The sequence below is a fragment of the Vigna umbellata genome, chromosome 8, assembly GCF_029865625.1.
Source record: "Vigna umbellata cultivar VRB3 chromosome 8, Vumbellata_1.0, whole genome shotgun sequence".
Lineage (NCBI taxonomy): Eukaryota > Viridiplantae > Streptophyta > Magnoliopsida > Fabales > Fabaceae > Vigna > Vigna umbellata.
In genome coordinates, this window is record NC_142172.1 from 33974299 (window position 1) to 33997670 (window position 23372).

General features: G+C 31.3%; 2 protein-coding genes across 3 annotated transcripts; one reads left to right on the plus strand and one right to left on the minus strand.

The window, feature by feature from the left end:
* The first annotated feature begins 263 nt into the window (after positions 1–263).
* Positions 264–5107, plus strand: LOC148194556 (uncharacterized). Its single transcript, XM_088097555.1, has 3 exons — positions 264–2671; positions 3969–4255; positions 4342–5107. The coding sequence occupies exons 1-3, from the start codon at positions 1180–1182 to the stop codon at positions 4603–4605; spliced, it is 2043 nt and encodes a 680-aa protein (XP_087953681.1). The 5' UTR covers positions 264–1179; the 3' UTR covers positions 4606–5107.
* A 12166-nt stretch (positions 5108–17273) lies between these two features.
* On the minus strand, positions 17274–22729 carry LOC124826940 (putative serine/threonine-protein kinase At1g54610). 2 transcript variants are annotated; one of them, XM_047299913.2, is made up of 9 exons: positions 22465–22729; positions 22034–22260; positions 21493–21934; positions 20998–21282; positions 20577–20894; positions 19229–19456; positions 18679–18779; positions 18136–18253; positions 17274–17959 (listed from the first exon to the last, which is right to left on the minus strand). In XM_047299913.2, exons 3-9 carry the CDS (start codon positions 21862–21864, stop codon positions 17639–17641), a joined length of 1743 nt encoding a protein of 580 aa, XP_047155869.1. In that variant the 5' UTR covers positions 21865–21934; positions 22034–22260; positions 22465–22729; the 3' UTR covers positions 17274–17638. The 2 variants fall into 2 exon arrangements, with proteins under 2 accessions (XP_047155869.1, XP_047155866.1); XM_047299910.2 differs by having other exon boundaries at positions 22023–22260; positions 22465–22728.
* Positions 22730–23372: the final 643 nt, after the last annotated feature.

A 23372-nucleotide genomic window follows, 5' to 3' on the forward strand; every position in this document is an offset into this window, starting at 1 on the left:
GACGTCTATAATATTATAGACGTTCGTGCCCCTCAGGACGGACGTTCAGTGCACTGACATGGGTAATTGAATCGTTTAGGTTTTCATCAGAATTTTAGACGTCCGTCTTGGGACGGACGTTGATAACATTATAGACGTCCGAGCCATGTTAACGGACGTTTAAAGCCCCGCGAAATTCAATTTTAAATTCATTACAACGTCCTATTAGTGGCGGGACGGACGTCTATAATATTATAGACGTCCGTTCCCACGTGGCCCGGACGTCTATGTTCATTAAAATGGAAAGCGCGAACCGTGACCATTCACTGTTCGTCTTCTTCCCCGCGAACGCGAGTTGCTGCTGCTGCGCCGTTGACATTTCCAGGTTGGTTTTCTCACTTTTGGACCGTTTAAAATTACATTTAATCCGATTACATTGCTCTGTGATGACATGTCTTTGATTTGAACCGATTAAAAATGGTTTTGGGTCCGTTTTTTTGCAGACTCTTGCGTGTTCTTGGGCGGCTTCCTTGAGTCTTTTTGGACTGCGTGTTGGGCCGTATACTCCTCCACTTCCCTCCTTCTCATTTGGAATCTACTTTTCAGGTTAGCTTGTTGGTTGAAAATTTTGTGTATGCATGTATGTGGTATGGACGTTTTTGACTGTAAAATGTGTATTAGTTATGTTATTGTGTTAAACGATTAAGAAATGTGTATTAGTGTATGGACGTTTTTTACTGTTAAATTTTGTGTATGCATGTATGTGTTATTGTGTAAAATGTGTATTAGTTATTGTCATACATTGAGTGCCACTTAGTTCCCGTTTGAAATTTAAGACAAACGATTAATGTTTTAATCGTTTGTGTTAAATTTTGAATTGTCCGATTGGACAGTTTGAGAAAATTAATTTTCATAATTTGCAATACCATGTCAATTGGAGTTTAAGGATAAGATTGATGAAATTTCGGTTCAGTACTTGTGTTGTTCTCCGGATGCATATTTGATTGTGGTCATCGTTGACTACTCTCATTTCGTGTATTTTGGAGACCAATGCGAAATGCTGCCGAAATTGTATCAATTTTATGACGTAGACTTCAATGCACGTGGCTGAGCAAATTATGAAAATTAATTTTTTTGAATGGGTAGGGCCTAACCTTGTGAGAGTTAAAACACTTGAACTGATGATTTTACGAACATAGTATGGATCGAAGATGGATGAACGAACGTCGCATGAGTGAAGAATATGACAAGGGTGTTTCGCAGTTCTTGCAATACGTTGAACAAAATGCTAAGTCTGTCAACGGGACATATTTTTGTCCTTGTGTGCGTTGTCTTAATCAAATACGCCAAGACTTAGGCAATGTGCGTGACCATCTATTCATGTACGGCATAATGAGGACTTATACCGTTTGGACTTGGCATGGAGAAGTACTTGAGCAGCCTACCACGTCACGAGGAACAAATTATGTGGAAGAATGGATGAGTGACCATTTAGAGGACATGATACGTGATGTCGGTGAAGATAATTTTGGAAGGGCTAATTTGTATGATACTCTTATTAATGATTCAGAGCAACCGTTGTTCCCAGGATGCTCAAACTTTACACGCTTGTCTTCAACTTTAAAGTTGTTTAGTTTAAAAGCAAGGAATGGATGGACCGATAAAAGTTTCACCGAGTTGTTGGAGTTGTTGAAGGAGATGCTTCCAGAAAATAATACTCTACCTATTCGTAATTACGAGGCCAAAAAAATTTTATGTCCAATGGGTCTTGAATATCAAAAGATACATGCTTGTCCTAATGATTGTGTTTTGTACACAAAGGAGTTTGCTTCGTTAAACTATTGTCCAACATGTGGTTTATCCCGTTTTAAAAAGAAATCTGACAGAGTCACTGGTAATGAAGGTAATGATGGTGCACCTGCTAAGGTGATGTGGTATTTGCCTATAATACCTAGGTTCAAACGTATGTTCTCTGTTAAAGAAGATGCAAAGAACCTTAAATGGCACTCTGACGAAAGAAAGTGCGATAATCTTCTTCGACACCCTGCTGATTCTCCACAATGGAAAAATATTGATGACAAATTCCCTGAATTTGGTGCAGATCCAAGAAACTTAAGGCTTGCACTTGCAACTGATGGTATGAATCCTTATGGAAACTTAAGTAGCAAACACAGTTCGTGGCCAGTTATGTTGATGATTTACAATCTTTCTCCTTCGTTGTGCATGAAGAGAAAATATGTGATGTTGACCATGATGATATCGGGTCCTAGACAACCTGGAAATGACATTGATGTTTACTTAGCACCTTTAATTGATGATTTGAAATTGTTGTGGGAAGAAGGCATCGACGTGTTTGATTCACATGTTCAGGAACAGTTCCGTTTGCGTGCAATGTTGTTTTGCACTATAAATGATTTCCCAGCATATGGAAACTTGAGCGGTTATAGTGTTAAAGGTCATTTTGCATGTCCCATATGTGAAGAAAACACTAGTTACCTTCAGTTGAAGCATGGTCAGAAGACAGTATATACAAGACATCGAAAATTTCTTCCTCGTAATCATCCTTATCGTAGATTGAAAAAAGCATTTAATGGAAGTGCTGAGGATGAGGTTGTGTGCAGACCCCGGAATGGTCAAGAGGTGTACAACGAAGTCAAAAACATTGACATTGTGTTTGGAAAACATCATAAAAGTACCTCCGCAAAGAACATTTGGAAGAAACGATCGATATTTTTTAAGCTTCCATATTGGTGTGAACTTGATGTTAGACATTGTATTGATGTGATGCACGTTGAAAAAAATGTTTGTGACAGTGTCATCGGAACTTTATTAAACGTCAAAGGGAAGAGCAAAGACGGAATAAAGGCAAGACAAGATTTGGCTGACATGGGAATCCGATCTGAGTTACATCCACAGATAATAGGAAGACGCACCTATCTGCCCCCAGCCTGTCACACACTTTCCAAAAAAGAAAAACAAAGTTTTTGTAACTGTTTAAGAAGTGTGAAGGTTCCGCAAGGTTATTCTTCAAATATTAGTAACCTTGTGTCTATGCAAGACTTAAAGCTAGTTGGTTTAAAGTCTCACGATTGTCATGTATTGATGCAACAATTGTTACCGGTTCTTATTCGAGGCATATTACCTCCTTCTGTTAGGGGTATTCTGACACGTCTGAGTTTTTTCTTTAATGCCATTTGCAAGAAAGTTGTTGACCCTCGAGGTTTAGATGAATTGGAAAATGAGGGAATAAGACTACTATGTCAATTGGAGATGTATTTTCCACCTTCCTTTTTTGACATCATGGTACATTTGATTGTTCATCTAGTCAGAGAAATTCGAATATGTGGGCCGGCCTTCTTAAGGTGGATGTACCCAGTTGAAAGATACATGAAGATCTTAAAGGGATATGTCAAGAATCAGTATAGACCAGAAGCTTCAATCATAGAGCGATACGTTGCAGAAGAAGCCATTGAATTTTGTTCAAGTTATATGCCATCTTGTGAGTTCAAATTTTAAGCACAATCACAGAGAATTGTAAGTTCAAATTTTAAGCAGTTATTTGATTGTGTATCTATCACAGCATGTCTTCTAAGTAACTTGGTTTTTTTATGTGCAGGATGAGTTGGTTGAGCAGCAGACTCAGGGCACATTTGCTGGCCAAGGTAGGGACGACATTCTGACAACGGCCATTGGAAGGCCCGAGCACCCAGGACGTGTACGTGGAGTTCCAGGGGCGATTGGTCTTCGTGACTATTTTGGCCCTACACAGAAAACCCCCCAATCAATGAGTCAGGAGACACTGAGGCAGCTGGATCTTCAGTGGGAGGAAAGACTCAACCAAAGCATGAGATCAATGGAGCAACGATTCATGGAGCAGCTACAAGAACAAAAACAAATACAAAGAGCGCTTGAAGAAAAGCTGCATTCCATGACGCAAGGCGACATGGGGGTCGATGAAACTCCCACACCACCTCGTGTCAGCACTAAAGGATCATGCTCTGCTGTAGACCCCACTCAGTATAGCGGTCAATATGAGCTGTTGGTTGATGGGGATCCCCCACGCATTGTGGCTGTCGGACGAGTGCTTGAGGGAGGGGAGACCATTCATGGTGTTGCCATATTACCCCAGCACGTGCGTGTGACCATTGACGAGGTTCGGGATCCCCAGGCTCAGGTGCCTGTACCCACTCCAGAAATTAACTTTGTGGGGGAGGCCATAGGAACATTTATTGCCTGGCCTAGAGCATTGATCATGTCCCACATCGCGACTCCACAGGTATAATGTCTTTTTCCTTAGTATTTATATGTTAATTGTCTTCATATAATTGTTTATAAAGCTTTGACGTAAATTCTTATCTTCAGTTCACACGTCCTCAGAAGCAGCCAATTCATGATACAGTCATACATGAAGATGATGACATTCATGAAGCAGAGGATGATCCTATATCAAAGTTAGTGACAAAATTACCGAGATTGAAGAAAGCATCATTAGAACTATACTGGGATTTGAGGGTATTTGGTCTTCCCTCACATGTGCCAGTTTATGTCACATTTTCTGATGCATTGGAGGTGATTGAGGGAGACAGGATGTTGAATATTTCCATCATTCAGCTGTGGTGCATGTAAGTTAGTCAATTTGGTCTTTGATATTACTTTTATTTACATTCTTATATAGTTTCTAACGACTTAACTTTGTTGTTTTAGGTACATGGACACAATCGTTGTAGACCAAGGTCGGTCTTCCATGTACGGATTTGTTGAACCTCAGACCATTCAACCGTCTGGTAACACACTTCAAAACAGACAACATTATTTGCAAACATGGATGGATGAGTCCAAAAGAGACGTATACCTTGTGCCATACATTGACGGGTACGTGTTTTTATATGTGGTCAGTTTATTATTATAGTTTCCTTAATTAGTTGAATAACTATTTGTCCTTCGTGATAGGTCTCACTGGCAGCTGATGGTCATCATTCCCAAAACCTGTAAAATTATATGGTTTTGTTCGTTGCACAGGAGGATGAAAACTGAGTTGAGAACCATGCTTCAAGGGTAAGTGTTTCTCCAAAAAATGACTTCAATTTGATGTTAACCTTCAACTTTTATGATAAAATAGTCATATTAATTATACTTTGTGTTTTCAATCTGTACAGAGTTATTGGTAAATCTCGTGGTCAATTGGTTCAAATTTTGTATCCAAAGGTTGTAAGTCATTTATACTTTCTAATTCATTTATGTTATTGAATGATCTAAATTTTTAACTATTTAGTTTGTTATTTTAGTGTAACCAGCAAGTAGATTCATGGGAATGTGGCTTCTATGTGATGTGTTGGATTAAGACCATCATTCGAGCTGTCATTACAGATGACTGGAATGAGGTAATGATGTATACCTTCAATACATTACAAATCAAAATCATCTTCAACTATATATGAAACAATAATGAATCTTTCTTGAATTTTGCAGCACTTCAAGACTACATCGCCTATTACAGAGGACACAATTAACCAGATAAGGCAGGAGTGGACCGCTTATCTTCTACAAAGATGGAGTTAGGAATAGTTATATTTCTTCTTGATTGAACATTGTTTGGTTTTAGTTTTATTTTTATGTTAATAGTTTGGTAGTGGATTGAACATTAAGTAGAAATTTGTTTATATAAAACGCATATTTATGTTATTGGAGAATTGTTCTGGGACATTTTTCTGTTTTTCAGGTGTGGTTCTATTGAAAAAACAAACAAATTTTTAAAAAAAAAACGCCCACTAGACGTCTGTTAGTGTACAGTCGGACGTCTATAGACGTCCGTCTGTGCACATACGGACGTCCCACCCCAGCCCTACACCAAAAGAACTCAGCAAGGTAGACGTCCGTCCTCAGACAGCAGCGGACGTTTATATGGACGTCCGTCCTCAGACAGCGGACGTTTATTATAAACGTCCGTGGTTAGGCAGCGGACGTTTATTATAAACGTCCGTCCTGAGGCAGCGGACGTTTATAATAAACGTCCGTCCTCAGGAACGGACGTTCATATAAACGTCCGTCCTGATGCAGCAGACGTTTATATAAACGTCCGTCCTCAGGCAGAGCGGACGTTCATATAGACGTCCGTCCTCAGGCAGCGGACGTTCATATAGACGTCCGTCCTGGCACGACGGACGTCTGAGGGACGTCTACCGCATAGACGTCCGGCGTACGCCGGACGTCAAAAGGCCAAAATATCGGACGTAAAAAGCCGTTTCTGCACTAGTGATATGATAATGGTTACGGTTGGTTAAGTGTTTTTCTTTTTTAAATATATTTGTAATTTTTTAATTTTTTGAAAAAATTATAATTAGTCATATTCAAATTTTAGATTAATTTAATATTTTATTTTTAAAATAGTATGAATTTAATTCTTTTAATTAAATTTTATTAAGTTTATTTAATATTTAAAACATGTTCTTAATTAATATTAAAATAAAAATATATCAAATAATATAAACAATTAAAATAGTGTCTTTAAACGTGTTTAAAATATTAAATAATCTTAATACAATCTGGTTAAAAGATTAAATCTATATATTTATAAAATTGAGAATTAAATTGATCAAAATTTTAAAAAAGATTTATTTATCAAAAAAATATATTATGTTCATCTTGTTACGATTACAAATACACGATTTATAAGTTTATTATTTTTATCATAGACATGTGGTTTCGGATGGTTTTATTATCTAGCTTATTTAATTCATTCTCGACCTAAACATAAATTTTGTAAATGGAATTCAACCATTTAACTTTAAATATATTTCAAAACATGTGAATCATATTAATATAAAAAGTTTTTAAAACCTAAATATTCCATATGTTACGATTACAAATACAAAATTTATAAGTTGATTATTTTATTCTTAATACATGTGGTTTTTTATGTTTTTATATTTAACTTATTTAGTTTATTGATCTAAGAAAAAATCAATAGAATTTAATCATTTTAACTCTATTCAAAACATCTATTCAAAACATGTGAAATTATATATATATATATATATATATATATATATATATATATATATATTTCACATGTTATTATTATAAATACAAAATTTATAAGTTGATTATTTTACTCTTAAGACATGTGGTTTTGGTTGATTTTATATCTAATTTATTTAATTCCTTCTCGATCTAAGTATAATTTTTTTAATAAAACTCGATCATTTTAATTCTAAATATATTTCAAAAACATGTGATATCATATTAATATAAAAAGATTTTAAAACCTAAACTTAACATGTGTGCATAAACACGGTTATAGTAATATATATAAGTTTTTTCCCCCTTTTTTATGAAAAGACATTTGGATAATGGAGATCTCATGAAAATTAATGGCGTAACTAACCAGGCACCTCTCTTGTGTGGTTAGGGATGATCCATCTTAAAATACTTTTTCCATTTTTATTTAATGTTTTCTTGTTGGTAAAGCATGAAAGAGAAAAGTAGAAGGAAAAAAGGAGGGAGGAGACAGATTTCGTTGAAGAAAAGAAAGTGAAACTCACATCTTATTATTATTTATTATTATTTTGTGTGTGTGAGAATAAATATATAAAAAATTAGGAAAAAAAAGGGTATAACTAATTATTTTTAGATTTTATTTCATGTTATCGACTTTATTAACTATTTTATACTTAATTATGAAGGTTTATGATTTATTACGAAAGTTGGGTTTCTGTTTTGAAATATTTTAAATAAAAAACCGGTATTATACAAAATATTGTCTTCGTTTTTTTTTATCATATTTATTTATTTTCCTCTTTATTAAATGGAGCACTAATTTAATAAGATCATTGAGTTGAAATTTGAAAATAATATAAATTTGAAAATAAGGTGTAGAAGTATAATTGTAAATTTGAATTTAGTATTTTGATGAATAATTGTATTGAAATTTATTATTATTAGTAGAATTTAATGTACGGTGGATGATGGACGGTTGGGTTAGAACCGGCAACAGTTGAAAGAAAGGTCTGAGAGGTACAGATGAGCATGTATTTGGGTTCCTTTTATTCGCATTAACTCCTCAACTTCAAGCTTGTTGGGATTTTCGTTCAACGTACCAAGCTTCTTCTTAGGATGTGTTTAGATATATATGCTAGGTCAAAAAAAATTTATTTTCTCATCCAACATTGTATAATTTATTTAATATTTTCACATCTATTTAAAAGGTAAAAATTACTCTAAATTTTAATTGAATTAATTTTTTTTTTAAGTTTAATTGAGTCAAACAGTTTTTTAGAGAACTTGTAATTAATTTGTGGTTGTGAAATTTGTATTACTTTAGTAGAGAACTTGTAATTATAAATTCTATAAATTTTAATAGAATTTATTTATCATCTTGCATTAATTTAATATATTTTTTTATTAACCATAAATCCTCAAATTAAATAAATAAGATCATGAAATAAGATAATGGTCATGTTACTAAGTTAATGATAAAATTTAAATACTCAATAAATAAAAATATTAATAAAAATTTAATTAAAAATATCCAATTACTTTAAGTTTAATTGAACCTAATAAAAATAAAAAAATTATTATGATTTGATTGCGATTTTTTAAAATTAATTTACTTTTCTTGATATTCCAGAAAATGATAAAAATTATAAACTCGTATAAATCAAGGAGTATTTATGTAATACATCGTGATATTTTTGGTTTCCTGATTAGACTTTTCCTTATAAGATTTGTCATTTTCATATTAAATTGGTTCAATTATTACATACCTTATAAAATGCAGTCTCCCAATTATTACTTTTAATAATAATCTTCGTTCCTTCACCCTAGAATTTTTTTTGACTTTCTTAACCATTAATAACTAATTATTTGGTTTAGAAAGAAAAAACGAAAGAAAGAAAAGTATAACGTGAGATTGTAAAAGAAAACTAATATATGAAGTTAAAATTATTTTTTGTTTACTTGCATATATAACTAATATATATATATATATATATGTTTACTAACGCGCGTATGCCTGTTTTTCAGTTGGTACATTTTAGCGATGTGTACCAGATTTTAGTAGACAAAAATACCCTTATATATTATGGATTCCAAGTTTTAAGGTTAAGGGTATTTTAATAATTTTCATTCTCAAATCCAATCTTTTCTCTATCATCCCTACCTATAGTCCCAATTGAAAAAAATCAGAAACACTTGCCGTTAAACAATCTTACAAAAAAATGATTTTATAATGAGTTTTCATCTTATAAATTTTGTTTTATCTAATTTTATCCAATTTTCACAAGCATAAAGGAATTGGTAATTGACCTGGAAAAAAATCAGAAATACTCTCTCTTAAACAATTTCTTACAAAAAATGATTTTATAATGAGTTTTTATTTTATAATTTTTGTTTCGCCTGGAAAAAAAAATCAAAAACACTCAATTGTTAAACAATTTCTTACAAAAAATAACTTTATGAATTTTCATTTTATAATTTTTGTCGTATATAATTTTATCTAATTTTCACAAGCATAATGACATCCGAAAGAATTGATAATTGGCCTGGAGGGTTTTTTTTAGAGATTATGATTCAACAAATACAGATGATGAAATTTGAGAGGTTAGTGAAGATGATGAAATTGAAGAGATCTTGAATGAACCTTTACGTTGAAGGTGAATATGTCAATGACTCAACTCTTTACAAAGGCAATTTTTTAAAGGCAAGTGTTTCTGATTTTTTCAATTGGGGCTACACACTAGGATCACAGACAAAAGGTTGGAGTGAGAGAAATGAAAGAGAAAGGATTGAGATGAATGAGAGAGGTGAGTAAGGGTTTTGAGAATGAAAATTATTAAAATACCCTTAACCTTAAAACATAGAATCCATGATATATAAGGATATTTTTGTCTACTAAAATCCGGTACACATTGCTAAAATGTACCAACTGAAAAACAGGCGTACGCGCGTTAGCAAACCCCATATATATATATATATATATATATATATATATATATATATATATATATATATATATATATATATATATATATATATATATATATATATGTATATATATATATATATTAATTCAATTCAATCATCTTTTTCTTTTTTTTATATATTGAGCAATTTTATTTCACTATATAAATTGAGACTAAATTTAATTTTTATATAATTGTTATACTCATATATTTTATTAAATATTTATGAAATTATTTCTAAACCAGCTTTAATTATATTATTAGAATATAAATATTAGATTTATAATAGGGTTATAGTTAGTTTAAAAATAATGAAAAAAATTTCTTCCAATTTTAAAAATAAATTTAGATTTTGTTAAAAAAATAGGGTCAAAATTAATTTAAAATTAGAAGAAAAATTCTTCATGTAGTAAAAATCAAACATAAATATAATATTTATATTATAATAACATAGTTAAGGTTGGTTTAAAGTAATTCTATAAACATTTAATATAATTTTGAACTTTAATAGAAATATTAGTATAACATTTCGAATTAAATATATTTTTAATTCCTGAACTTTGATGTGAAATTAGAATTCATCGAAAACTTTAATATATTTTGGTCTTAAACTTTAAAATTAAATGGATACAATATTTTTAATTTAATTATATTAATTTTGTTTAGGTGTTAAAATAGTTTCATGCTAGTTTTTAACACATAAAAAAGTTAAACGTAATTGAATTAAAAGAACTATAATAATTACTTTTTAAAGTTTCTGACTAAAATATATCAAAGTTTTAGCCAAAACTGAACTGAATCAAAATAATAAATACAGAGATTTAATTGAATCAAAATAATAAATATATAGACTAAATTAATATAAGATTATAATTAACACGTGTCACTAATACTAACATATGACGGTAACCCTATCACGATGTTTACCTAACATGTGGACAGTTTTTTTTTAAATTAACGATTTAAATGTAATTATCATAAAGAACTAAATTAATCAAAATGAATAAAAATTAAGAAAAAAACTACATTAAATAAACTCGACAAAAATAAAAACTAAATTAATATTTAAATCATAAAATATCTGAGTTAATTTATAAAAAAAATTCTCTTGTTAACCAATTTTTTAAATCATCACAGTATATATAGACAATTCATTATTAAATAAAAGTTATAAAAATTACGAGTAACAATTAATATTTAACTTCATTTTACTTTGTTTTATTTGACGCATAAAAAGTGAGACAAATTGATTTAAAAAGTAAAATTTGTGGATTAACACATGCGATCTATCCCATATAAGTGTGAATTTATCGATCTACGAGTATGTTTTTTTTTTTCAAAATGACAAAATGGTTTATAATTTTCACAATTTTAAATTTAAGCCTTTTATAACAATAAAACTTTTCTACAAATACAATAAATAAAAACATAATGAGTTATTATTTATTATAAATAAATAATAAAACATATTACAAAAATATATTTAAATAGATAATCAAATAAAATATATATGTTTACTTATAAATATTAATAACATAATAAATAAATAAATTTTATTATATTCAATACACAGATAATGATACATAATAATAAAAAGAAAAAATTAATACAAATCACGAGACAAAACATGTCAACAAATTGATGACTTTAGACGTCTAATTAACCCGTTTTGTATCCATCTAGCTACAACAACTCATAAAATATCTTCCCTTGTTACCACGAGTGAGAAAAAAAATACTATTTTATATATCTATAGATACAGCAAAAACATGTTTTAAGTGATTTTTATAAAACTTTTTAGGTAAATAAAAGTATTCCTAAATTGGTTGACTAAGGTGATATAAGGATACACTGTTTACTTGTTTGATTAAACAAGGGATATCTAAGCAATAGTAAAACCATATTTCTAGCAACACTGTGCCTTCTAAAACGAACAAAAATGTGAATATTTTTGTCTTTTTTTATGAAAAGTGGTGCTAGACTAAGAGGGGAGACATTTTTATTAGGAGACTAATTTAATTTCTCAGTCATTCACATTTGAAAAAATGGTTCAAAACTATAAAATATTATTTTAAATTTTTAACTCATTTTCCTCCTTCCTCAATTGTTCCTCAATTTCTTTATTCATTATCCAAAGATAGAATCAATTCTAGGAGCGAAAAAGGGTCTGGACCTCCACACAGAGATGTTTCATGCAGAGCACGTTCCATCGTTTTGTCAACATCATGAATTGGTACGAAAAATACTACAATAATGTAATCAGCGTCTTCCTGTGTGTCAGTTGTAACGTGTCACCTTCAGGTGTTCGATATAAAATATCGTCATGAATCACGAGTTTCCTAATAGTCTTTTTTTATTCTCACAAACCAGTAAGAGACCCGTGCGTACCCACAGGCTCTTTATTTATTTTTTATATTTTTAAGTTGCAAAACTTTTATAGTTATTACATTTATAATTAAATGAGTTCTTAAATCGGTTACATCTATATACAATAATATTATTATCACTGAAACCCAGTGTGAACCAAAAATTTATTTTAGGTTTGAAACCGGTTTTAAAATATCCAAATTGGTGCTTTAGAAGTTGAGATTTCAAGGGAAAACACTATCATAAAAGCAAAAGAACATTACACCACTGAAAGTACTAAGACTATTTTTTTTTCAAAGATATTGTGGCCATATTTCTCATTATTGCTTCCATAATCTCTTGGTTCAACACCACTATAATATTGGAACCCTGATTTCAGTCCGTGTCTTACTATAATTCAGGCACAATGTCACTCACTAAGCCAAAAAGACATAAAGTTCAAAAGTATAATCTCATAGAATGCTCTAGGTAGCTAACCGTTGTTTAATACAAACATAAAATCCGCGCAGAAGATTTATTCAGACTTCAAGGATTATAATTAAGGCAAACTTATGAATACAACTACTTTAAGTGAGCATTAATCCCACCAATTTCACTACATATAAGAGTGAATGGGTATAAAAACAAACTCAACAAACAAACAACCACATCCGCAACCAAAGTGCAGCTTATATTGTGTTAAAACTAGAGGAGTTAAAACAACATAACTTATATTGGTGTTATTAGAGTGTCAAGAATTTCTATGTCAATGTATACATTAAGTGGAATTTACCTTGGATCATTGAACACCATCCTAAACAACTAACATGCATAGGTAATTACATTACTAACCTCTAAAATAACTAAAGTTGTATCCTAAACACATAATTTTCATAACAAATGAATAACTAAAAAAATCTATATTTGTTCTGTTAATTGAAAATACACACTCATTCAGCAAGCAGTACCTGAAAGCCCATTCGCTTAAGGACTTAATGTCTTGCCTAATGAATCTGACACTGAAACAAATTACATAATAATTCGCCCAACGAGTTTAATACGTGCCAAATGAGAACATCTTTGAACTTCACCCAATGACGTTAGATGACATCCAATGACAACTAAGTCAGTGCGTTTTTTGACTTTGAAGTTGCCCGACGAGAATATTCTCGCCTAGTGACCACAAAGTCAGTGAGTTCTCTAACTTTAACGTTGACCAGTGACACACACCCTCGCCCAGTGAGTTTACATAACACAAAAAAATAAAAGCTTGCAATATGACAATTCCAAACCAACCAAAATTTCATCTCATACTTCACACAAGTTACAATTATACCAATTTCTTGTTGAAATAACTCAAATTCAACCAAATCGTCACATAACATAATGCATACCATAAAAGCCCCAAAATTCATCACCCACACATACAAATGAAGTTAAAGAACTTATACCTTATATCAAGATCTCACAACATTCAAACATACTAATTGATCACAAAATCATAGTCTTAACACACAATTCAACAATCAAACAAAATTCAAATTTATAGTAGCAAAAAATAGTTTCTTTCACCTACAACTCTATGTGTTCTAAAAACTAAAACATCTTCAACTGCACACGATGTTCTATCTACACATCAAAACATCACAAACATGATCATACCATATTATTGTAATCACTGATCAATAGAGACTCGTGTTGATGAATTAGACGACACATGAAACAAAAGAATATTGCATGTAAGAAAAAAACAAATTGATATCAGAAAAATGGTAAAAAAATGACTTACTTAAATTAAGAAATTAATCGGTTGAGTTGCCAAGGATATTAATCCTACAACCTTTTGTATTTGAACAAACAAACACAGTGAAATAGAGTAAAAAAAAGACAAAAAAAACTCTAGAAAAATAGTTTTTAAAAAAATTGTGTATTTTCAAAATAATAAAAATTGTTTAGAATAAAACTATTTATACTTAAATACTTTATTATTAAAATAATCAAGTGCCATTATTTTAAAATTACCTGAAAATTATTTTCTATACGTCCACATATGCAAACTTCATAATAGATACATACTATTATATTCACAAATATTATTAGTTAACGAGAAACAATAATATTTATCAACTCAAATATCTTACATATCTAAGAATTCCAACTTTTGTTAATTAAATAAATATTTAATTATGAAGATAATCAATCACTTATCTTAAATGAACTCTTAGAGAACATTCATAATGTACAAATGTATTATTAAGTTTGTATTTGAAAATATGAGTACGTGAATTTTTTTTTATTGAATAGAAAATAGTATATTGTCCTACAAGAAGGACAATTATTAAAGCATACAAAATTATTTAAAAGAAAACAAACTTTATATATTAATTAAGACATAAATAAAGTGAATGACAAAAATTATAATATGACAGCTTTGTAACTTTTTTGTGTGAAATTTTCTCAAATCAAATGATAAAGGAAGTAGATTTTATTCCTCCGTTCATTAATTGACATAAAAAGCTTTGATCTATTATCCTACATGTATATATGTAGTTTCCAAAATACACATAGAAATTGTGTTTTAACAGTCATAAAAGAATATATGTTACAGTAATTACTGCAAACTAGTTTGGGAGGCCACTGCCTGTGCCCTTCTTTCTTAACATAGTTTTTATGACCCATAAAGTTTAAACTCCAAATATCACTTAAGAAGATAGATCAATCAAACTCATAACTTCTTGTAATTTAATGTAGTATTATAAAATTCAAAGGACTAAAAATATATCAATATTTTCTAATAAAACATCTCAAAATTACATAAATTGTTTAAGTTTTGGACAAAATATTAAAGGTAAATGTTCTAACTCAATATGAACAAATTAAATTAAATTAAATTAAAGAATTTACTCAACTCAATTAAATAATAAATTTGTAAAAATCTAAATTGAACCATCATACAAGTGCGCTTATTGGAGGAAGGGAAATTGAGGATAAGACTCCTTGATAACTAAACTAGACCTTATCACACATTCTTACACCTCATAAGTCATTTATCATTTCTCTCAGATTTTCTTTATTGTTGATAAGCCTCTTTCTTAACTTGTCTTGTCATATTCTTACATATCAATAATGCTGCTGGTGAAACAGAAGAAACAAACAAAATTAACAGATAAACATGAAGTATGCTAAATAATATAGGAAACTAAAATCAATCGTGATAATTAAACTGAAATTTTTTTCTCCGATAAATACAAATGTATAGATGATATTTTGAATTGACCAAATTTAATGACAACAAGGCCTAATTTATATGTAGGCCCAATTTCCCTTAGTGGGTTTGCATGTAGCCTTCGTTTTCATGAACTCAAACCCACACGATTCATTATACATTTTTTCTTTACGGTGATTATGTCCAAATTGAACTGATTATTTTTGTGCTACTTAATTTGCCTTTTATAAATATGATTATCCGTCAAAGAAGAAGAATAGTATATGTGTAGCGATCGGATTCAATGCATGGAGATTGACACAAACATTACTAAAATATTTTTTCTTTGTGCTATTGATTAGTAAATGTTTGAGCTTGGCACGCTAACTAATTTTTTTTTTAATAAATCGGTAGGTGAAGTTTAATTAGGACTTTAATTTCCCATGTTTCAAAAAAGTTTTTCGTAATAGACCACGACAGGAGGATTTAATTTTGTTTGGTTGTCCTTAATTTCTTTAGTCAAATATAATTTTATGCGAGTTCTTTCTAGAAAGGCAAAAAGAAGTGTAATTAAGCTATTTTAATGCTCTTTTTGTGATATAGTTTCTTTTTTACTTACAAAAATTGAGTAATGAAAACAAATTTTATTTCTAAGTTGAACGATTGAGGAACTCCATTTTACATTTGTGTATCTTATTCTTATATCTTAATGAATGCCTTTTTTGTTGTTTAAGATATTGTTATTTTTTATTTTATATGTACATAAAGAAATTATAACTATGAGTATTTCATTAAAGAAAAACCAATTAAAATGGTTAACCTACTTTTTTAGAAAACATTAATTGTAATTAATTTAATGACTGAAATTTATAAAACAATATTTACATTACATTAATAATGATTGTGACGTAATGTGTAGTAGACATCAAACATTAGAAGCAAAAGTGTATTCACACTTTGCCTTGTTTGTTATACCAACTTTGGAGTGCTCTCTTGTATATTTGCCTGAAAGTTGCCTTGTATTATACTCTCCCCAATTTTAAACATGAATTAAAAATCACAACTTCATGAATGCTGATTTCAAATATAAATAAATTAATTTAAATTAATTTTACATTATTTAGTAAAAATATATTTCTAAAATATCCTTTAATGAATTGATTTTTAATTTTTAACACGCTTATTTATTTTTAATGTCAAGTTTTATAAAAGATAGTTAAGAAAGAATATTACTTTCAAAATGGCAATATTACAACTAAATGGCACTACCTAATTGTTCTAACTAACATATGTTTTTTTGTCTGTATTCAAGATTGGAAGGAGTAAATTTTAACTTCTATAATAATTATGTGAAAAATCACAGCAAATTGGTTGCTAGTGTAAATTTACAATAATATACTACATTAAAAAAAAAAACTTCTAATAAATAGTTTCTACTGGATGTATATGAAAGTCAATTGAAGAGAAAAACAACTGAAAGAATGTGATTCAAAATGAAAATAAATAGAGAGAAAGAAAATGGATACAAATGTTACTCAACTTAAATATAAATTTTAAATGTTTCCATAAAGGTATAGATTACGATACAAGTAAATATGATGAACAATGAGAATTTCATTAAGATGCTATCAATTAGGATGAATTACTTTTGAAATAACTTTAATTAATCCTCGAAATCGATACCAAAAAGAAAAAGCATTATTAAATACAGAATAACATGAAGCTATCAGGTTAGTATAACTTTGGTTTTGGTACAACTGGATGTGCAAGCACATATACCTATATGAGGACATAAAAATCTAAAAATTTATTGCAATCTCAACAAAGGTGTGAAATATAATTCAGATATTGACAATGAAAAGAAAAATCACGATGTACATCACAGTAATTCTCTGTAATACCAACAGACTTAACAAGTTCCCCAGAAAAACCTCTGTATAAATGAAATCCAATAGATTAAAACTATAAAGAAAAAAAATGGAGGTTTAAAAATGGGGGAAAATGGTTATACTCCTTGATAATAAGGAATTAACCTTAAGAAGCAAGCATGTAGCATGACACATTTTTAAGCAGATGGACTCCAACACCAAAAATGGGACAACAGAAGATGTTCTTTCTTAATTTGACTCTACAAGAATGTACCTAGTATCTAGGCTGGGATTTTCTTTCCTTTAACTTTATGCTTCAGAGTTCCCTTGTATGATTTTGACAAATCCAATGCATCATCACCAGTAGTGTGTTTCTTCTGCTTACTAATGTTGGCAGGATTACCAATTGGACCTGACCAAGCTTGGAATGATTCCTTTGAATAGGTGTACGAGGTTGAACCCAGAGAGATGTCAGAAGGAATAATATCTGGATCAATGTGATTAGAAGATCCCAAAGGAAAGCCAAGTTGTCCATCTTCATGCGGTGGAGGAAACTTTTCACTCTTGCTCTTTGCATTTGCATGACTGATTAATCTCCTTCTCTGTTGCACACGAAATCACAGCAACCAATAATCAACGTGACTTTCTTACTTTCAATCATAACTATAGATTTTCAATTCCCAATCATAAAAAATGAAAAAAGAATTTTATTACAAGGAAATTAGCCAAAACATAATTTAAGATAATCAATAGATAGAACTAATTTTCTTGAACATACATCCACATTGGATTGAAGCTCAGCATTGGCTTCTGGAGCAGGAGCAGGTTTGGCAGCGCGATCGCGAATCCGATGCTTCTTTGGACCATCAACACCAGTTTTGCCTGCAGCTCTTGATCTAGTCATCCATATTTGCAGGGAATGTCAGTTAAATATAATAAGATCAACAGATTTAAACTAGCATATGTTAATCAAAATGAACACTCTTCACTCTGCCTGTCACTGCAAGCAAAATTGAGGTCATTGTGTGTGCAAGGTGAAGCAGATTCAGTCATAACATTAAAGCATGAAAAACTTTAATTTGCCACCTATATAGCTAATATAAATAAAGAGATCATGCAAAGTTTTTCAGTCTCCACTTTTTATCATAAAAGATATATTTGTGATAAGTGTCATTGAATAACTCAGATAAAATAAAATATTATTATTAACTGATATGTTTGGCCTGAATGTGTTCCTAAATATATGTTTTTTTTAAAATGTTCACATGTGTGTACATCCCCAATTCTAGTGTGCATCAAACAAACTTCACATAAAGGATACCTCCTTGCTTGATCATCCCGTCTTTTAGCATCCATTTCCTTTGTTGGTGGATATTTTGGAAGACTAAGAGGATCACAAGCATAAGGTTCTGTGGTAAAGAACTGCAAAATAATAATAGAAGGTTGAACAAAATAATAAGGGTTGATTTTATAAAATGGAAAAGACATCTAAATTCAACAAAATTACAATGTTTCCTCAGACAACATTCAATATTTGATGAACCAATTTCCTATAGCAGCAATTTACAACAATCATGCACATTTTTTGGCATAAGACATTAGAGGCAAAAAGCTGAAAAACCATGCCACCAAAGTTTTTTGTCAATAATAGATGCACCCACTGGCAATCCTTGTGGTTAAGAATCATACAGCCTAATAAAACTAGTGATGCACCACAAGACAAAGGTGCTGAAGAAGTTCAACATGCGGCTTATTTTATGTTTCACGAAACAGTCTGGAATATGAGCTTCACTAAGAATATATTAGGATAGAAAAGATGTCTAGTAGCATGAAATAATAATATAAAAATTGAGGAATTTTCAAAATCCCACCTCACTTCTTAGAGCATCTGAGGCATTCTTTCGTTCTGCTGGATCAATTGCAAGAAGAGTCTCGATAAGGGGAAAAGATGAAGGTGGAAAATCTTTAAATGTCTCTCTTATACACCTCCTGTATGGCTGTCGAGGTTTAAACAAGGTTGCATTAGGCATCTTTGACTTCTTCCAATACTCATCAGAAGGTGATCCACAAAGTTTGTATATCTTATGCAGTTGTTCCACCTGTGTAAGTTATCAGTAAAGGGTCAGAAAATATCCAATGAAGATTACAAATAACCAGTAAAAAAGTGCGAGTGATATATTGTTAATGCAATACAAATTCCTTCAAACTAAATAAGAGATGGTAGAGCTAAACATAAAATCTAGCATGTCACTTAAAAAGTGTGATTTGTGGAAAACAGACAAGGGGTGCATTTAAACAAACAGAAATCTTGTAAAGATAATGTTTCGTAGTTATCAGTCTGCATTGATTTGATAACTGAACCAAAATTATTATAACTATCATCGTAGTCACTAATAGTGCTGCAAGAGAAAGTGTGGCTGGAAGAGAAAGTGCTGCAAGATATTCTATTCCTAGCACGGTCGTAGCTATCATGATTGCATTACACATTTCAATATCCTATGACATGTTTGTCGGGCTTTGCATGATATGTTGGAATCTTGGCATTTCCTTTCTGATTTCCTCTCAGGTTCTTTGGGACAATGTATGTATGAGGCAGGGTATGTACTTGTGATTGGCTGGGAGAGGGTGTTATGGAATATCTTATTGACCAACACTCAACAGATATAAGAATCATGCTCCTTTATAGTATTGTAAAATTTTTATCTCCTTTTTACCCAGTTTTTGTTTTCAATAGTACATGCACATTAAACAAGCTTGAACAAGGGATATAAAGGCAAAGGTACTAGGGCTACATCAGAGAGACTAGAAGTAACTAGTTACAATATCTTCCACTGGCATTTACATTATCTGCGCTACAATTTGATGTGTTCCACTTTCACCCATCATGTTTCATGGCTCAACAGAGGCATATGCAGTTGTCTACGAAGTAAAATGGTTTATTAAATCATGAAGTAACTCAGCAATTGGTTCTCATACTTTTTCAGTTTCTTAGTTTATTTCTCATTGATTGCATGTCTTCATATTCATTGCAGATAAGCAGATAAACATAATTAAAAGTTTATCAGATGCATATTTAGAAAGAAGAATGTTCCATTATATAGCTTCGTTTTTACCGTTTCAGAAACATAAAATTTGTTTGATTACCATCTAAGTGTTAGGCACAGATTTGAGGGAAATGAAAATCCATATAAACTAAAACAAGAAAATTTAACTTTTCACCTCAGTACGTCCAGGCATAATAGGTTTCCCAGCCAATAACTCTCCTAAAATGCAACCAACACTCCAAAGGTCGATGGCCACACCATATTCTGTGGCACCAAGAAGCAACTCAAGGGGGCGGTACCAAAGGGTAACTACACGACTAGTCATGGGATGCCTGCGGTCTGGATCAAAGAAAGTTGCAAGGCCAAAGTCAGCAATTTTAAGTATCCCTTCATCGTTAATAAGAAGATTTGATCCTTTTATATCACGGTGAAGTACGTTTCGATTATGACAGTGCTCAAGTCCTGATAGCAGTTGATGTGTGTAACATTTAACCTGCAGTGGGAGAAAGTATTTGGAGACATCAAACACAGCAAATTGAAAAGAAACCAAAGGGTATCTTTTATTTCTTAGATTATTAAGGCAAACATGGTCTAACCTGTGGCTCTGTAAATTTTATGTCAGGGCTTGCAGCAAGGCCAGCTAAATCATGCACCATGTAATCAAACACCAGGTACAAACTCAAGGACATTCTGGATGTAACTAAACCTTCTAGCTTTATAACATTGGGATGATCCAATCTTCTCAAAATAAGAATCTCTCTGGCCATGAATTTTACACTCTCAGGTTCCAAATTGTCAAATCGAACCTTCTTCAGTGCAACAATCTTACCCGTCAATGTGTCTTTAGCTTTGTATACATTACTATAAGTTCCTTGACCAATCTAATACAAAGAAGATTTAAAGAAAATAAAACAAGAATGAGAAAAACAGAACATTGCATCTCAATGAGCAGACTCAATTGGACTTCAAACCACATCAACAAATCCCTGATACGGCAAGACTCATTCAATGTATTTCCATTTTAAGTTAAATGTAACACAAGCACCTAAACTAATAAAGTTCAAAATATTTTCCAATCAATACAAACCCACCTTATCAATTTTCTCAAATGTGTCAGCCCTTCGCGGAATCCACCCACTAAGGGCTTCACCACACACTGCTGTTAGCCAAGGTGGCCACCCAGCTGCTACTTGCTCCCCCTGCAAATGCTTCGGTGGATTACTTAGCCTTGGATTTGGCTTTGACCTTGACCTTCTTCTATCACCCTTCGTTCCCCGGACTCCATCGCTACCACCATTCTCTTCCTTCTCCTTCTTACCGTTCAGAGCCTCTCCCACGTTCTCCTCAGCTCTGCTTGTGGCCACTTCATCAACTTTCTCGTTGGATTCAACACTCACACTCTTCTCCTCTTTCACCTCGGAGATAATTCCCGATGATACTTCTTTGCCAATTATACACCCCATTTACTCTATTCGAATCCAAGCTTCATTCCCTTGACATGGCTCGCTTTTGTGAGGGTTTCTGATCACCACACTAATCCAATAACAACAAGAAAGAAAGTAAAACACGAGCATGATTAAATGATTGTGATTATGACTATGACGAGTAAAAAACATTTTACCCTTGATCAACCTGGTCATCCTGCAACAATCGGTAACCTCATCCGCGGAAAGCAACAAACTTAAGCATCAAGTGACGAGTGAGGGGAATTTGGAATAAAAAGCAAAACTTTTTGACGTCTTGAACAACCACCGGCCTACAAGGTGCCGGAGCACAAACATACAGAGTCACCAATTAAGAATTCAGTTGAAGGGGAGGTCAAAGGTAGCACGATTCAGTGCGCCGTCAAAGTGATCTATCTGCATACACAAAAGGAAAGTGAAAAAGTAGAAATTTTCATTGTTTAATTATATTTTTCCAGATAGAGGAAGCACGTGATGGGTTGTGGAAAAAAGAGGGGCAAAGAAGAGAACGGAAAAAAGAGCATGGCGTGTTGCAGAGCGTGATAGAGAAAGAGTAATTGGAGATTGTTGTCTTGTCTGAGAAGTGTGGGCACTGTTTACCTGCGTTTGTTTGTCTGGTGATGTTGTTTGGTCTTTTGTGGCTCTCTCCGAACGAGACGAGGAATATAGAGAGGGAGGATGAGATCTTCCAGCTCTCACAAAGTCAAACCTCTCAAAATCGCTTTCTTACAACACCCATTTCATTTGTTTTCAACTTGATTCTTCTTTCCAGCCTCCTAAATTGATGCCTATTATTGTTAATTTCATTTCTGTGCCCAAAGAAATTACAAAATCACTGGAAAAGGAAAATTGATATACTCAAGAACCAACACACAAATGATTGCTAATTATTATTATTATTTTTTTCATTTTGAATTCTGTTCAAACTTCAAATATGTTTGGCTGGAGGAAGATGATGAAAATAAGTAGTGATGGAATTCCATTGATTTGTCTGATCAGATGAAAAAAGAGAGTTAAAAAGTGAATAAGTTTTACTAGTCTTTTATTTCATTCTCATTTCTTAATAAAACTTTTTTAAATTTTACTTATTTTTCTTTTACCATTTTATTTTATATCTGTCAAACGGAAATTAACTTTTTATGTGTTAAAAGAAGAAGATATATACATATAAAAAAAAAGTGGAGGGGAAAAGAAAAAAAAAATGAAAATAAAGTAAAAATAAAAGTACGAGCATGTTTTCTTTTTGTTAAATCAATATAATTTTTCAGTGTATATGTTAAAATTTTTTTAAGAATTTAACTTTTTTAAATGACTTATTTTTATTTCTTAATTAAAAAAGTACTGATTAATATTTATTATTTTCTTTTGAAAATAAAATAATTGAAATAATCGGTACTTGTAATTTTAGGACTGATTTAATGTTTTAGTTTGCTAGAAACTTTAATGGATTTTTTCAAGGGAAAAAAATAACGAAACTCGTTTTTACTTATAAATTGATAAGTTAAAGT

Coding starts and splice junctions, on each gene's coding strand:
- LOC148194556 (XM_088097555.1), top strand. CDS start 1,180: ATGGATCGAAGATGGATGAACGAACGTCGCATGAGTGAAGAATATGAC. Junction 2,672..3,968: donor GTTTGGAAAACATCATAAAA/GTACCTCCGCAA, acceptor TCAGCACTAAAG/GATCATGCTCTGCTGTAGAC. Junction 4,256..4,341: donor CCCACATCGCGACTCCACAG/GTATAATGTCTT, acceptor TCTTATCTTCAG/TTCACACGTCCTCAGAAGCA.
- LOC124826940 (XM_047299913.2), bottom strand. CDS start 21,864: ATGGGGTGTATAATTGGCAAAGAAGTATCATCGGGAATTATCTCCGAG. Junction 20,895..20,997: donor TAAAATTTACAGAGCCACAG/GTTAGACCATGT, acceptor CTCCCACTGCAG/GTTAAATGTTACACACATCA. Junction 18,254..18,678: donor CGGGATGATCAAGCAAGGAG/GTATCCTTTATG, acceptor ATGGATGACTAG/ATCAAGAGCTGCAGGCAAAA.